This window comes from Gopherus flavomarginatus, chromosome 3 (genome assembly GCF_025201925.1).
Source record: "Gopherus flavomarginatus isolate rGopFla2 chromosome 3, rGopFla2.mat.asm, whole genome shotgun sequence".
Classification (NCBI taxonomy): Eukaryota; Metazoa; Chordata; order Testudines; family Testudinidae; genus Gopherus; species Gopherus flavomarginatus.
This window is the reverse complement of record NC_066619.1, coordinates 120,669,522-120,685,527: the sequence shown is the minus strand read 5'-3', so window position 1 is coordinate 120,685,527 and position 16,006 is coordinate 120,669,522. Positions and strand designations below refer to the sequence as shown.

General features: G+C 43.3%; 1 protein-coding gene across 1 annotated transcript in view; it reads left to right on the top strand.

The window, feature by feature from the left end:
• Positions 1–14,622, top strand: part of MUSK (muscle associated receptor tyrosine kinase) — an 84,294-nt gene extending 69,672 nt beyond the window's left edge. The window contains exons 16-18 of the mRNA XM_050943259.1: positions 5,470–5,618; positions 8,163–8,846; positions 13,321–14,622. Coding sequence (XP_050799216.1) covers positions 5,470–5,618; positions 8,163–8,845 — 832 coding nt within the window. The 3' untranslated portion in view covers position 8,846; positions 13,321–14,622. The remainder of the gene's footprint in view (positions 1–5,469; positions 5,619–8,162; positions 8,847–13,320) is intronic.
• Positions 14,623–16,006: the final 1,384 nt, after the last annotated feature.

The window sequence follows — 16,006 nt, the reverse complement described above, 5'->3', positions numbered from 1 at the left end:
GCCTAGTGGTCAGAGGAGGAGTCAGGCCTAGTGGTCAGAGTCCAAATGCCCAAGAGAGTCAGAGTCAGGAATCGGAGCAGAGGGTCAGAACCAGAATCAGAGTCTAAATGCCAGAGCCAAGGATCAAGACAGAACTGGAGTCAGGAATCAGAGCCAAGGCTCAGAAATGGGTTACCAGGAATCAGCGAAAGCAGGAGCAGGGCTGGTTCTGAGGCAGGGACAGGGTGGAAACAAGGCTGGGTGCAGGGCAGGATGTAGACTGGAGCCGTGGAAGAGTAGAGCAAGAGCAGGGCTTGGTGAGACACAAGCAGAGGGAAGCAGAGTCCCTGAGCATGTGCATTGAGCTGCCAGCAAGCTACTGCTGCTGCTTGGCTTAAGAACTGGCCTGCTGGCTTCCTCAGCCAGTCAGGCAGGGCGGTCTGTCAGGCATTCTAGCGGGTCATCAGGGTGTCAGGAACACGAGCAGGCACAGTTGCGGGGCCTTACTCCTGGCACTAGTCTGAATTCAAGGAATTAAGAATAAATCCTGTTCCTCTTGATTCCTGTGGGAGCAGAGGGGAGTCACTACTTCGCAGGTGAAAGACCATAAATCACAAGCAGTGAGGTAAATGCTCACATAAGTTAAGAGTGAAGCAGGGAAGATAAAAGGAGAGAAATAGTATCCTGGTGCTAGTTCTCATGGATATTAATTACTCGGAAGTGTTTTCCAGTATTGGTTTCTCTAAATGTTTTCAACAATTTACAGGCAGGATTTGCGAAAGAATTCCAAATGTGCTCAATTAAACCTCCATTGGCTGCAGTGGAGCTTGTGGTACACCTGCTTTGCCGTCAGTGGAGTAAGATTAGGCCAGTGATGAGCTGTTTGGAAAATCCCACCCCAGAATTGCTGAAGGGAAGTGGAAAGGCTGCAGTGTGTATTTATTTTGGCTCCCTTTCCTCTTTTCACGGTTAATTTCAGTGATGTGCTTGTGACTTGAGACACTTCTGCAGGATAGAACATGACTGGTTAACGAGGTTATATGTGGAATTGTATGAGAGAGAGAGAGAGAGAGAGAAACAAAATCAACAATGTACATGCTCCTCGGCGTGGACACGCACCCACAAATCTTACTTGTGGGACTAGTCTCATTGATTGCTAAGTCAAGGGACTCCTCTTGCAAGTCGTGGTTGCAAGAGCAGGTGTTTTAAAGGTAATAGTAGGATAATACTTTGCACTGACAGTCAGTGATACCACTGATAACTTTATTCGGAAATGAATTATGTAGTAGGTTAAATTTGTTAGAGCAAGGAAATACTTCTACTGGATGTGAGACTTTTTTTGTCCCCCGCGAAGGGACGTGGAGGAAGTGCACATTTATTTATACAGACAGTGTTAAAAATAACAGTTTAAAGGGCACACAGCAGCAAAATCACAGATGCTTAGCTTATGATTGACTGTTAGCTTTGATGGCTAAACTAGATAGTTGGGTTTGAAACAACAAAGCACATGGGACTAGATTAAAAACTGTGCGCCGGATGCCAAGTGCCATTCTGATGAGGCAAAGCAGCCCTACACGCAGTGTACCTGCCTAGCTAAACCAAGCATCTGGAACACACTCTTGAATACAGCCCATCATTTTAGTTCATACTGAGTAAAATTCACATCTATGCAGACAGGCAGCACAAGGTCTATGCCCCACTTAAGACCACTTGAGCTCTATTTTGAGGGTATAGGCCAGGGATTGGCAACCTTTGGCCCGTGGCCCGCCAGGGTAAGCACCCTGGTGGGCTGGGCCGGTTTCTTTACCTGCTGCGTCTGCAGGTTCAGCCGATCGTGGCTCCCACTGGCCGGAGTTCTCCGCTCCCAGGCCAATGGGGGTGGTGGGAAGTGGTGGCTAGTACATCCCTTGGCCTGCGCTGCTTCCCATAGCCTCCATTGGCCTGGGATGGTGAACCGCGGCCAGTGGGAGCCACAATCAGCCAAACTTGAGGATGCAGCTGGTAAACAAACTGGCCTGGCCTGCCAGGTGCTTACCCTGGCGGGCGGCATGCCAAAGGTTGCCGATCCCTGGTATAGGCTATCCCTCTGCACAGGGCTGAAGTTGACCCAGAAAGAATGGCACCTATACAAGGCAATTCAAACCCTACTTAAGCTGTGTGTTAAGTGAGCCTTAAATGGTATATAGATCTTTACGCAGGCCCTGTTGACTTGGGTGAATTCTATCCATGGTGAATTTCCTCAGAATAATCTGCATCCCGCCAGATTCCAACATGTAATTTTCACTGGATTTTGCAATTCCTTTTAATAGAAAGTTTTTAAGGGATACTTAAAGAGAACCAGAAAAGAGCGTGAAAGGTACTGTGCTTTGGGAACTACTTTTGGCCTTGGCTTGATGGAGAAGCTCCAGCCATCCTAATTTCTGAATGAGTTTCCTCCATATTGTTGGAGTTATCTGCTCACCTCACAGCTTTATGAAGAATGCCTCAGAAGCCAAGCATTTCCTGGGCAAAGGCTCACAGTTGGCATTGCTGCACAGGGCTGGTGGATAAAAAATGATGGTTCTGTTAGCTTCCAGTACTGCCAGGATGGAGCACTCAAGCTACCACATGAGAAATAATCTTTCCGTTCTCAGAAAGAAAGTTAGATTCACTGGCCTATATATGTTAATGGATGCCTCAGAGTAAATTTAGTAAGCCTCTTATTTCTCCTTGTATAATATTTTATCCCTGTAAACATAATTCTACACACTGTGCCAATAATCTCTTTGCCAATTGGCTTCCTTAAAATTCTGATTCACTGTTTACTTATTCTTGGGTGAAGCAGCATGTCAGGACAGGAAGTGACTGACTTATTTACTTGCTCCCTCTGAAAGTTCTTAATACAAATGGCAGCCTGTCTCCTGCAGTTGGAATGGAGAATGTAACAAGTTACCGTCACATCTGTCTTAAGAACAAGATCAGTAGCCAGGCTCACATAAGCAAAGTTGGGGCCAGCTCAAGACCTCCTAATAAAAGTAGTTTTGAGTATTATCTTATGCATCGCTGATACTCCTCTTATAGCTCTCAAGCCACATGATTCTACATAGATCAGCATGCAGCTGCCTTCTTCAGTTTGAGCTCAGTGGCCATGGCCCAGCATATCTAACAATCACCTAAAATTCTGGGATTAAGACCATGGTCAACAACTACACTCCTCAGGCACAAAAGACCTTTCTACCATAAGGGCAGACATAGCTCCTGAGTCCACTACTGGTCAGTTCTTTGTGCTGGTTACCAACTATGAGCCCAATTCTTCAGCTAAGAACCATATCCTATCCTGTGCTGCTCAGATGCATAGTGGGCAGAAGGCATAGACAGCTTCCTCCACCCCATACACTATCGTGCACTGGCAGGATAACATTTAATCTGAGCACTGGAGAGACATGTACTAGCAAAAACATCAGTTGGTGCAACCTGGTCCTAGGAGGAAATAATCTATTGGTTAGGAGGCCCCCAATTTTCAGCCCTGGAAACTGAACTTCTCTGTTTAATATCAAAATAAAGTCATTTCCGAATACTGCCCTGGAAAGAGCACTCTGTGGATTAAAGGGCTCTTTTGCTATACCTGTCTGCTAAAACTGTTAACAAAGACACCAGTTAGTTCCAAATCGTGGTGATTTTTGCAATATAGATACTTGTCTGCTAAGAACTCGCTCAGCATGAAATTCATCCTCGTACAAAGCTCATGCACTGCTTAGGTCCCTAATTTACACTTTCAGAATTTAAGAGGTACCTAGGCTTATTGCCAGCCTCTGCTCAGGGATGAATTTCTCACTCAAAAGAACACCATGTGGAACCTGTGTTGCCTCTTATTTCCATTCCGTGTAAACCCTTCTAGGCTTTTGATCAGGTGTAATGAACTCTTGATGTTAATCAGAAGAGGTGAGTCCCCTGATCTTTCTTACACTCGCATTATCTATCAATAACTACAGATCACTCTCTCAAGCACCAAAACACGTGCCACCGACTGGTACATGAAAAGAGTATTGGCCCTAAATGCATAGTAGAAGTTCCGATGCCCACCAGAAGGCACAAATGGCATTTTGCTTTAAAGAAGGCAATTGTAGAGAAAAAGAAGAATCAGTTTTATTAGGTTCTGGATTTCAACAGACAAACTTTTCAGCTGTAATACTGGTTTGCCTTGGGAGATTTCTTTTTAGATGGGCATTTTGCCATTCTCTGACAGTTGACAATGATGTGACATTTACAGTAGCCAAGTGCATCTGCTGCAATGCCATCAGTCTGCAGTAGGTGACAAGGAAACAGGAAGTTTGCTTTGGGAACTAGAACCTCTCATGGCTACTGAACGGCAAAATAACCTGACACTTAAGCAATGGAGGATCAGCAGGTCAGGCGTAGTAACAGAATTCACAAATGGATGCTACCTTTTATAGGCATTAGATGGCTACATCCAGGAACTGTGTTATAATGCTGAAGGCATGGCTTCCATATCTCCATGGGTAGGAATTACCTACAGTGACAAAATGTACACCATTCCCATAGGTTTAACATCCCTAAGTCTTTGGCAAGCTCAGGACCCAGCATCTGTAATTAAAAGTGTTAAGGGAAGAGTGCCCCATGGATAACAACAATATTTATACTATAGCAGTGGCTAGAGGCTCCGACTCAGAAAAAGGCCTCCATGAGAGGCACTGTAGCCTAGTGGATTGGGCACTGGACTGGGACTCAGGGATCCCAGATTCTGCCATTAGTCTGCCAGGCAAGTTACAGCACCACCACATGCCTCAGTTTCCTCTATCTGTGATATGGGGATAATGATACTGGCCTCCTTTGTAAGGTGCTTTGAGATCTGAAGATGAAAAGAGCTATGTATCAATATTGTTATGGATGCTGCACTAAGTCAACAACACAGAGATTTTCCCTAAGTGCCAAAGCAGATCAGTGACAGAACTGGAAATGGAGCCCCACTCTCCTGACTCCCAGCCTTATGATCTTTCTCCTAGGCCACACAGCCTCCCAAGCTGTAGAAATCTTCCATTTATAGCATGTTACTACAGCTGTTCTTGGGCAGGCTTGTAAACAAGCAAAGCTCAGCAAATGTTACTGTCTTCTCAAAAAGGTAGAGCTGACAAAATGTGCAGGACTGACTAAAGGGGGTTTAAAGTCCTCAGACACCCACAGAACAGACACAACAAAGGCAGCAATAGTGCCATCTTTCCCACACACTGACCATAGGTCTTACACTCCTGCCAAGTTTGATTTGCATGCTCCTTCAGTCTTTGCCCTCTCCTGAGATTGCCCAACAAGGCTGCAAAATAATTCCACTTACAGGTCACTGCTTTGACACCCCTTCCCGGCTTTTTTTTGTCTGTGATTTCTAACCAGAAATGGGGCTAACATTTTGTGTGTGTGCGTGCATGCATGTGTTTGTGCACACGCGTGCAAGTGCAATATCTCTAGTCCTATTTAGAAATTTTCTCTTTCTCCTAGGGCTCCTGGATTGCTTCCTTCTGAGCCATTCACAATGGTGGCAGTGAAAATGCTAAAGGAAGAAGCTTCGGCAGACATGCAGGCTGATTTCCAGAGGGAGGCGGCTCTCATGGCAGAATTTGATAACCCAAATATCGTCAAACTGTTAGGTACAAAAACAAAATGATCAGCTCTTGGGGTATGATTTTTCCAATAATCCATGTGTCATCATTTTGGGTCTAAATTTTCAAAAACATAATGCACTAAAGGTTGCAGACACAGGATTTGCAGTTTTATGGAGATTGCAAATTAAGCAGTGGGCAACTGAAGTTTGCTTTTGGCAAGGCCCTAGATTTTTTTTTTTTTTTTGAGTACATGCCATTGCATGTTTTTTTGCATTCTCTATTGGCACACGTTTGAATATTTAGCTCTAATGCCATTTTCGTTACACTGAGGCAGACTAGTTATATGGCCATCTAAATAAGATCCAAATCCTGCAGTGGGGTTCAAGCATCATCACTTACATTAGTCTCTGTATCTCTTTACTAAGACTCTTAACACGGACACCAGTTAGTTCCCAACTATGGTGATTTTTGCAATGTGGATATGATGCTAAGAACTGGACTCAAACCACTGAATCAATTCACTCAGGGTGAAACTCACTGTTGGGCACAGGGCGACTGCAAGGCAGTACATACACATTTTTCTGCCTGCAGTTGAAAGATGTGGGTGAAAATCTGATTGCTTACACCTTGGCTGTATGAACTGGCTAGAGATGCATTTACTCAGAACTGCTATTCATTTTGCGGGCACAAAACAGTGGGTGCAAATTTTGAGCGCACAGATTGTCTGTTACTCATATGGCTCCCATGATTGTGTTGCCTGAATACCTCGTTGAGTCTTTAAAAACAGAAACAAGAATAGTGTCTCTCTCCTCCTCTCCCTTGGCAGACTGTCTGAAAATAGCTTGATAAATTTATTAGGTTTCTTAGAGGGAACCACCTCTAGGGTAGGCTAGTGGGGGCTCCTGTGTCATTCTTCCATGAAGAAATCTGACCACAAGAATTTTATCCCTGCAAACATCATCTTTCAGCAGTGGTAGAGATCAGTAACCAATGCCATCAGATAGTTCTTCTGTAAACTACCTGTAGATAGATTTGGCCTTTGTCATCTAGTAATCAAATCTCTATTCGTATCAATAGGAACATTTTCAGGGAAAGTTATCCATAGTGCAGGAATTCTGTAGGCAATCTGGTTTCATGAAAACTGACCTGGCGTATGTACTTGAACAACAAAAGAGAAACAGGAAGTGCCCTAAATTAGAATCCACTTTTTGTTTATTGTTAACACATTGGATAAATTTGGAAAGGCCAAAGATACAAGAAGTAACCAGTTTTGTATTGCAAGAGTGTGAGGAAATGAACACTATTTGACCTATAAACCTTTCACATTGCTTGTTCTCGCTAGAACCAGATGTTATCACATTGGGAAATGTCTGTTCTTTCTCTGAGAGACAAGTGTTAGGTCATTGGCAAGAATTTCATATTTCACAATAAGCCATATCATTGACTGTGCTGAATGGCAGTCATAGGAAAGCAAATTGTGTATGATCTGCACGTTGGCTGGTTGCACTGGTTATCAATGACTGGCAAGCAGTAGAATACTGGTAATGGTCTTGTCTTTTTGGCCAGCTCTAAAATTGGTTTAATATTGTTATTTATTTAGTAAAGTGGTGTGAATAATTTGGAAATCTATTAATTGAATAATTTGTTCATTCATTGAATGTTGGAAAAAAACCAGAAACACAGAATAAAGAATCTAGAGACAGATCTTCCAAAATGCCCAGCATCCGGTAGTTGCCCATTCAGAATAATAGCTGTTTAGGAAACCTTGCCCTCCATAAATAATAATTCACTTTCAAATTCAGAGGAATATTTGCTGATCATTTCTTGCAGCTGACACCTAACTCTTCTCATAATCACAGTGCTTTTTTCTTTAAGACACAAAAGATACCCAGTACATTGTGGTAGTATACTTGTCTCCATTTCACTCAGCTGGTTATGAATTTGTTTGAAAGAATAGTTATAACTCCCAAGGGAAAAGACAAAATTAAGATATTAAATGTTTCACAGATATTTGTCTTAATGTGGGAAACTTGCTTTTATTGCAGGATACACATCATAAGATATTTGGGGAAACAGTGGAAATTGGTTGCGTGAATCTGAGTTGGGCAAAAATATAGTCTTTTATAAAGAAATGTCAAGGAAAACTTGCAGAATTTTTGGAAGGAGCACAGAAGCTTGGTTTAGGAGACTTCCACTATATTAGATTGTGAGCTCTTGGGGTGGGGTGGGGGAGGACTGTGTTTATTTTTGCCTTTGTACAGTGCCTATAGCACAATGGGGTCCATGGTGAAACTCCTATTAACATGACTTTGACCAAGATTTGGTTCTTAATCAAATGAAGGCATCCAATTTTTTTATTTTGGGGTATCAGAGTAAATCAGCCAAGCACACTACATTTTTTCCCCCTCCCCTTGGAGTTCAACGTTAGAAGATTGACTTTCTTCGTGCCTTTGTTAATCAAAGCCAGGGGGATTTGAGGGCCTAATTTGTATCTGTGCTTTTTAGAAATTTCCCTCCTCAGTTTTATTTGTGTTTGGTCATACCAAAAAAAAGGGACAAGACTGACATGGTGCATTTTCTTGCTTTCAGGGGTGTGTGCTGTTGGGAAACCCATGTGTCTGCTGTTTGAATACATGGCTTACGGGGATCTCAATGAGTACCTACGCACTCGCTCACCGCATAACCTCTGCAGCCTGAGCCACAGTAACCTTGATGCCAGGATCAGGCTCTCCAATCCCAACCCCCTCGCTTTGTGCTGCACTGATCAGCTTGGCATTGCCAAGCAAGTGGCTGCGGGCATGGCGTACCTCTCAGAGCGCAAGTTTGTGCATCGGGATTTGGCCACCAGGAATTGTTTGGTGGGTGAGAATAGGGTGGTAAAAATCGCCGATTTTGGCCTCTCGAGGAATATCTATTCAGCAGACTATTACAAAGCCAATGAAAACGATGCCATTCCCATACGTTGGATGCCCCCTGAATCAATATTCTACAACCGCTACACCACCGAGTCCGATGTGTGGGCCTATGGTGTGGTCCTGTGGGAGATTTTCTCCTATGGCATGCAACCCTATTATGGGATGGCTCACGAGGAGGTGATTTACTACGTAAGAGATGGCAACGTCCTCTCTTGCCCCGACAACTGTCCTTTGGAGCTCTACAACCTGATGCGCCTTTGCTGGAGCAAGCTGCCTTCTGACAGGCCCAGTTTCGCCAGCATCCATCGCATCCTGGAGCGTATATATGAGAGGGCAATGGCTGCTATCCATGTCTGAGGCACGTACCGCAGCATGACATTTCATCCTCATCCCATGCCACTGGCCCACTCCTCAGTCACAACTCCCAAGCTGAACTCAAGGGGAGTTTTCTGAGTGAGGGCTGCAGGGTCGAGACCAGTAGGTTTAATCTGCTAAACCAAAAAGGTAAAGGGGAGAGAGACTGTACGTGCCAGATGGGACTTTGGGAGTGGTGGCTACATTAGAGGATGAGAGTTTTGCTGAGAGCAGAAGCATCTTGTTCATCAATCAAGGCAGAGGTTCTCATTTTGTCTTTAAAAACAGGATTTAGCTTCTGAACTTAGTGAACTAATTTGCAGTAGAGTCAAGGCCTAGACTCCCTCAAAAACCAGTGAGTCCAGTCCTTATTACTACAAATTAGTTCAATAGTTACCGTTTATGATTTCTAAGGAACAAAACAAAAACACTCCCCTCAAAGCAAAACTTTCTGTTGACTTTAATTTCCCTGCCTTCCCAGTCTCTCATGTTTAGCTTTTCCCTCATCCCTTTCTGCTTTCAAAATCTCATTTTTTAAAATCTTTTTTCTTTTTGGTTTCCTCTAAGTTTTTTTGTACATATTCACCTCCTTTAAAAAAAAAATCATATTCTTTATCCCATTTGTTTTTTCTCTTTAATTTCCTTCTTCCCTCTCACACACTCTAGGATTTGCCACACAAGATCAGACCATTAGCCTGTCACATCCTGCACTGAGCAATGGCCAATGCACGATGCTACAGAGGAAGGAAAACTCCCATAATGGGCACTGACAGCTGCCACTGAAGTCAATGAAAGTTTGCCTGAGTAAAACTGACCATAAAAAGTGAGGGCCAGATTGAGCCTGCTGCTCGATAGGTGTGTGGGGATGAGAGAGGCAGGGTGAGGAACGGTTTAAATCTCTGCCCCTGCACAGCACAACACCACTGCAGTTCCTGGAGCACAGGGACTGCTTCCCCCACTGTACCTCCTAGATGAGAACCCCCTCAAGACGAGGTAGGGTCCCTTCCCTACTACTATGCGCTGGCTGTGGGCGCAGGCCAGACACACAGGCGAGAGTAGGCTGCCTCCCCTGAAGGGATCCAACAGTGGGAGCACTCCTCCTGCATGTGGGTTGCCTTGGGAGGAGTGCTGCATTTCCAAGGTGGAATTCCTCTTTGTGCTCCAGGTAGGGTAAAATGGGTCCATGTAGCCTCCAACAAAGGACTCAAAGGACTCACAGGCTCAAGTGAGCCCTCAGTAAGGACTTTAGTATTTGGCCCTTCAAAATTTTGCCTAACATAAAATTTATCCAGTGATGAACCCTTGGACGGAGGAACAAAATGAACGCTTTAGCAGACTGGGCTATCTCAGCAAAGGAAAGTTTAAAAATGAACTTGCAAGTTGTTTCATCATATTGTCTGCCAAGGGCAATTTGAATGATGGCTCAAACAGAACAATAGTCAGACTCAGGAGTGGAGGATGGAAATTTTCTCCTCACTCTTTGTCCCAGTGGGCTCTGTTAAGCCCTTATGAAATACTCTGTTTATCTGAGAAGTCACAAAGAAATTGAATACTTTTTTAAAAACCCTGCTCCGTTACTTTCACAACACGTCAGTTTTGTGATGTGCACAAGTAATGCTGAAATATTTTTCTGATGATGTTACAATCTTTGTCAATGCATACTGGATGGTTGTATAATTAGTGTTAACCTTTGAGTTATATAAACTCATCCTGAGTCTCACTTTTATACACCTCAGTAGGAGCTCATGAGTTCTACATGCAGAAAAAGGGCAGGATTAGGTTCTAAATCTGTTCCCAGTAAGATATTTCCTAGTTTTACACTCCAAATAAAAACTGTACTTATACACATGCGGTGCTCACCATACATTTTTAAATGCCGTGGATAAAAAATTATAGTGTTCAAATCTAATCTCCAAGAACAGGGGGTGCGGAGGGGGGGAGGAGGAGGATTTTTACAAGCACTCAGATTTTTGCCTGATTCTGCTCCTGTTGATGTCCGTGGTGCAATTCTCAGATCACAATGACAGCAGTTAGGCAAATACTGAGCGCTTGTGAAAAAAAAGTAACACCCCAGATTCATAGGCCTTGTGCATAGAGGTGAATTTCACTCTTAGTGGAAGAAGCCATAGAGCAAGAGTGTCGTCCTGTGGAAAGGGATAAATACAATTTTAAATTATGGTTCATGGGCTGGGGTGTAAGTTTAGGCCTAGATACTCCCCTCCATCCACAACACATCTCCACCCAACTTCTTAGATTGCCACGTATTACCCTTGATCTTGGTGCAATGTAGTAACTAAACTCTTACCTATTATCATTCATTACTGGTTCAGAGTCTTCTCATCCAGCATCACTCTGTAAGAAAACACCCTCTCCTTTAGCAATGCCACTGTTTCCTCTTGTTTTCTCATCCCCATCTGTTTTCTCTCCCTCTTCTTAGTCTGTGTATCGTCTCTATTTTTCCTTCTCTGCTGCAGATCTCAGTTCCTATGTGTAGGCTTCACTCCCAACCCTTTTTACGTTTCTTGTGCTAAAATTATCAGCAAGGAAATAGTTGGTGCTGATGTGTAGAGTGTCACTAGGAGACAACAGATGAATTGGAGTGCCAGGGAGTTCACACCTTTGGCAGTTATTGTTTCAGGCTGTCTGCACACTCAGGAAGACAGCACTGCATCAGTTATTTGTGGTTCAGATCTGGCTTGCAGACATCTTTGACCTAGGCTAGAGAGTTTATAGCAGCGGAGCTGCACCAAGGCAGCTGTGCCATTGTAAGCTCTCTAATGTAACTGCCCTAAGCCAGTGGGAGAGCTCTCCCCTGTTAGCTTAATGACTCCAGCCCTGCGAGCAGCGATAGCTATGTTGGCAGGAGAAGCTCTCTCACAGACATAAGTGCCGGTGTGGGCAGCGTTTGGTCAGGCTCACTTACGTCACTCATGGGGGTGGCTTTTTCACACCCCTGAGTGACATAAGGGGTAGCACAGTAAGTGCTAGCATAGACAAAGCCCTAGCGCTTCTTCTCTGGTAAAAGCTACTCAGGATCCCTGCAGGTGTTGTTTTTCCTGAGGAAAATTTAAATATTTTCTGAACCAGTTTCTCTCTCTTGGTTCCCAGAGATGAGAGAAAGGGAAAATTATCCAGCTTAGACTCTGGGATCCCATAGTTATATCTAATATGTAATCAGAAAGTGACACATTAGAGCATCGATTTTGCTGGGATGAACAGAGTAGTAATTAATGGGCCAGCGTGACTTCTGTGTTTGGTCAAGCTGTTTGCTTTCATCTAGGAATCACCATAGAAGTCAGGCCATTCAGCGGTCTCAAAAGTGGGATTTATTAGTTGGAAAATAACCAGAAATAAAGCCAGCAATAAGGAAAGTAATCCTGAAAAGCAATGCAGTGCGCTGTTTTTATTAACTGCAGTTTCAGCTCTGCTTCGTGATGTAGTTACATGTTTTTTTATATAACCATCACTCAGAACATTTTGGTGACAGCCACAAGAGCATGGCTTAGTGTTTATAAAGCACCAGGGCCGCCCAGAGGATTCAGGGGGCTTGGGGCAAAGCAATTTCAGGGGCCCCTTCCATAAAAAAAGTTGAAATACTATAGAATACTATATTCTTGTGGGGGCCCCTGCAGGACCCAGGGCCTGGGGCAAATTGCCCCCCGCTCTGGGCAGCCCTGTAAACCACTGCTGCTTATTTTACCCAACCCAGGAGCTCGCCATTACCAGAAACAGTGCAAAGAAATAAGCTGCTTCCTCTGGCCATAGTAGGGAGCTGCAGTCCCTGCTATGGGGTGTTGTGATAAGAATGCGAGGGCTCATGTTAATTGTACACAGTTACCAACACTGCAGTGTGTATGCCCAGTAATCTCCCAGCCATTCTGTTGACCGAGAACTGCTTACATAGGTCGGGACTCTGATATATCAAGAGCCACTGCTCCAGTAGAAGAACGATCTCTGCTACTTACATGGTCTTCATTACCACAGTATATGAGGCTAGAGAAATGTTATAATCCTATTTTACAGTAGAGTACTGAGGCACAGACTCCACAAAGAGACTAAGTGACTTGCTCCAAGTGACACAGGATGTCTGCTGCAGAGCAGGAACTAGTGCCTGGGACTGGTGAGTCCCAGGCTGGTACCCGTGAGTCCCAGGCTGGTACCCGTGAGTCCCAGGCTGGTACCCAACCCGCTGGCCCATCCTTCCTGCTCTAAAAAGAAAGGACAGTCTTGTGATGATGGCACTGGACAGAGATTCAGGCCCTGGCTCTGTCATACACTTCCTGTATAACAGTCAGTATCCTCTTTTTCAAGTAAACACTTCTGTAAAACAAGCACCTCTATCTACCCCAGGTACCACTCCTCCCTAAAGGTAGCAAGAGCGGATTTAGATTTACAGAGCAGCTGTACTCTAAACAAACACACACATACATTTAAAGCTTGAGAGATTGAACCTGCATTTTCTCTTTCTATGATTCCAGTGCTGGCTTCAGCTGATCACTCCTCCTCCTTTCCCTTCACCTGGCGTAGGAAGTCCTGAAACCCTGACTGCTGTTTCCATGCTGCTTTAATGATGTGTGCAGCCCGCCCAGTTAAAAGCTCATAATCTCACATGCTATAATCTTTCCTCATCCCGGACCTGAAAAAGCGGATTCTCATTGGAATAATATCCCTTTTCGTTGCACTTTCCTGACCAAGTCCTTCACTCAGTGACACCGCTTCAGCCCCATTAAGGTCAATAGGGATGTACCGGTGCAAACGAGGAGAATTTCGTTGTCCTTGTCCAGCATTCCAGCCTTTGCAATATAAGAGTGAACCTGAAATGTATGGTAGTTAGCCATTGTTCTTTTAAATGCAACAAAGAAAGTTTCCACCCTTTTGCTAGGAAAAGATCTTTTTTTCCCCCCTCCCATGCAAAAACTTCCCATGATATGGGTAGAACTCACCCTTGTGTAGAGGACCACGAGCACATTAGGGAACCATTTAAATGATTCCTTATTTTGAGGGTGTAAGTGGTGCACAGACCTAGTGCTGGTGCTGTGCACATGGGTGAATTTTATCCTGAGGATTCCTGCCTGCTGTATTTTTCAGCTTGCTGTACAGAAATTGCATTATTTCCATTTTTTCCCCTTTATTTGAGATTTCAGCTTTGTTACTGTATGTTTGCTACTAAGAGGGATATACAGTTTTCTGTTAACAATTTACTTATTAAACTCCAATTGTTTTCAATGTTGGTTGAAGGGGGAGTGGTCTCTGTTTAAAACAAATTGAAGGGAATTTTGTTTTGTTTTGTTTTGCTGTCTCTTGTTTAGATTTAAGTGTTCATGAAGAGGATAGTACAATTTCAAGTAGATGTGATTTCACATCATGTTTGACAAAAACATTCATAGCATATATGAAGATTTGCCACTGAGGACATATAGTGTGAAGTGACAAACCAGAAAATCCAAGGGTTACAGAAATCCACCTATTCATATTTTTATAAAAATTTTTTAAACAAAATCTAAATACATTTTGCATGCTTGGTTTCGTTCTTTTTAATGGTCTTTTGTCAGCAACATGATGCAAGCTTGGCCAAGAGGAAGTGCCTCAAACATATCATGGACTAAACCTGATTCGTTAATCTAAATCAGACTTTTTCTAATAGGCTATCTACACATGTTCTGGTTTTATAATCTCCTGTAATTATCTGATGTGCATTTCATGAATGATGCTTTGGAATGACATCCCAAGCAGCTATGTATATTTCACAGCAAATTTTGCACACTGGCACAGTCTGTGTAATTCTGGTGTGTGGCATTTTATAAAATAAAGCTATATCATGGGGAAAAAAGCAAGCGGGGAACTCTTTTAATCCACCCCGCCTCCTAAATTCATGGCTTTGGAGTTTTGATACTGAGTAAGTTATTGAAACAGGATCTATTTAATGTCAGAACAGAGGGTTTATTACAGCTTTATTTTCATTATATTAAACTATAGTTCAATGTTAATGGAGGGCATTAATGATGGAGCTAACGACCTATCCAGAGCACATAGGTACTACCTGAAATAAAGATCGCACTTTATATTGAGGGTACATTTTTGTTTCTAATACCTTATCGTGTAACCCTTTCCAAACTGTAGGACTAAGTAAGCAAACATTGTATCAGCATCCGACAGCCAGAATAAATTCTAAAAACCACCAGAGAGCCATTTGTTTAAAAAAAAAATTACAAACATTTGAAAACCATGTCTTTTTACTGATGTGTTGTAAATCAAATACTGTTTATAGCCCAATAAATTTATCCTGCAGCATGAGTGCAAGCACTGAATGTGTGTAAGTGAGCACACATGCAACTTTGTATGTTTATCTGTTGTCCCCCAGGACTCATGTAAATGTGATGCAATAGTGCATGAATTTATCTAGGGGGGGAAAAAACTTACCTAAACAAACTCCTCCATGGAAAAGTGGGACTGCATTGAACTGAGAATCGCTTGATGAATGAAAGAGGGTTATTCACTCTCTGAGATGGTGAGCTCACTCAGCGCTAAATTTATCTTCTTATGTAAAGGCATTTTAAACTTCACAGCAATGATACTAGAGAACAGGCAGGCTTTAGTTACAGCAAAGACTGGGGAGCGTCTAGGGTCCTGCTGAAAAGCAGGAGGATGACAGTATCCCTGTGAGAAAGGAACATCAGGGAACTGGAAGTTCTGCACGTGAGGTACATGACATTTTCTTCATGGATGAAATGCCAAACAAACATACTCAGCCCCGGCCTAAAAGCAGCCAGAACTCTACGTTTATTTGGATTCTAGTAACTTCTGCTTACAGTTCCTCATTGTTTTTGTTCTGATGAATTATTTGTATTGCAGTGGAGCCGAGAGACCCCAGTCCCATTGTGCAAGGTCAGTATGCACACACAACAGAAAGATAGTCCCTCCCCTGAATGAGTTTACATTCTAAATGGCAGGTTTCTGCTCAGGTCTTATTCAGTTATGGGTTGTGAAGCAGGAATTCCCATCTCACTGTGGTGCATATCACATAACAGAGTTACAGCTCTCAGTGGGTGTGCATGGCTCCTCTTCATTTGGAAAAGACTCCTGGCTAGAACCGTACAAACTGTTCGGAACAAAACCTGAAATCACAATAAGTAGCCTGCTTGTGGGTGTCATTACTAGCTCAGA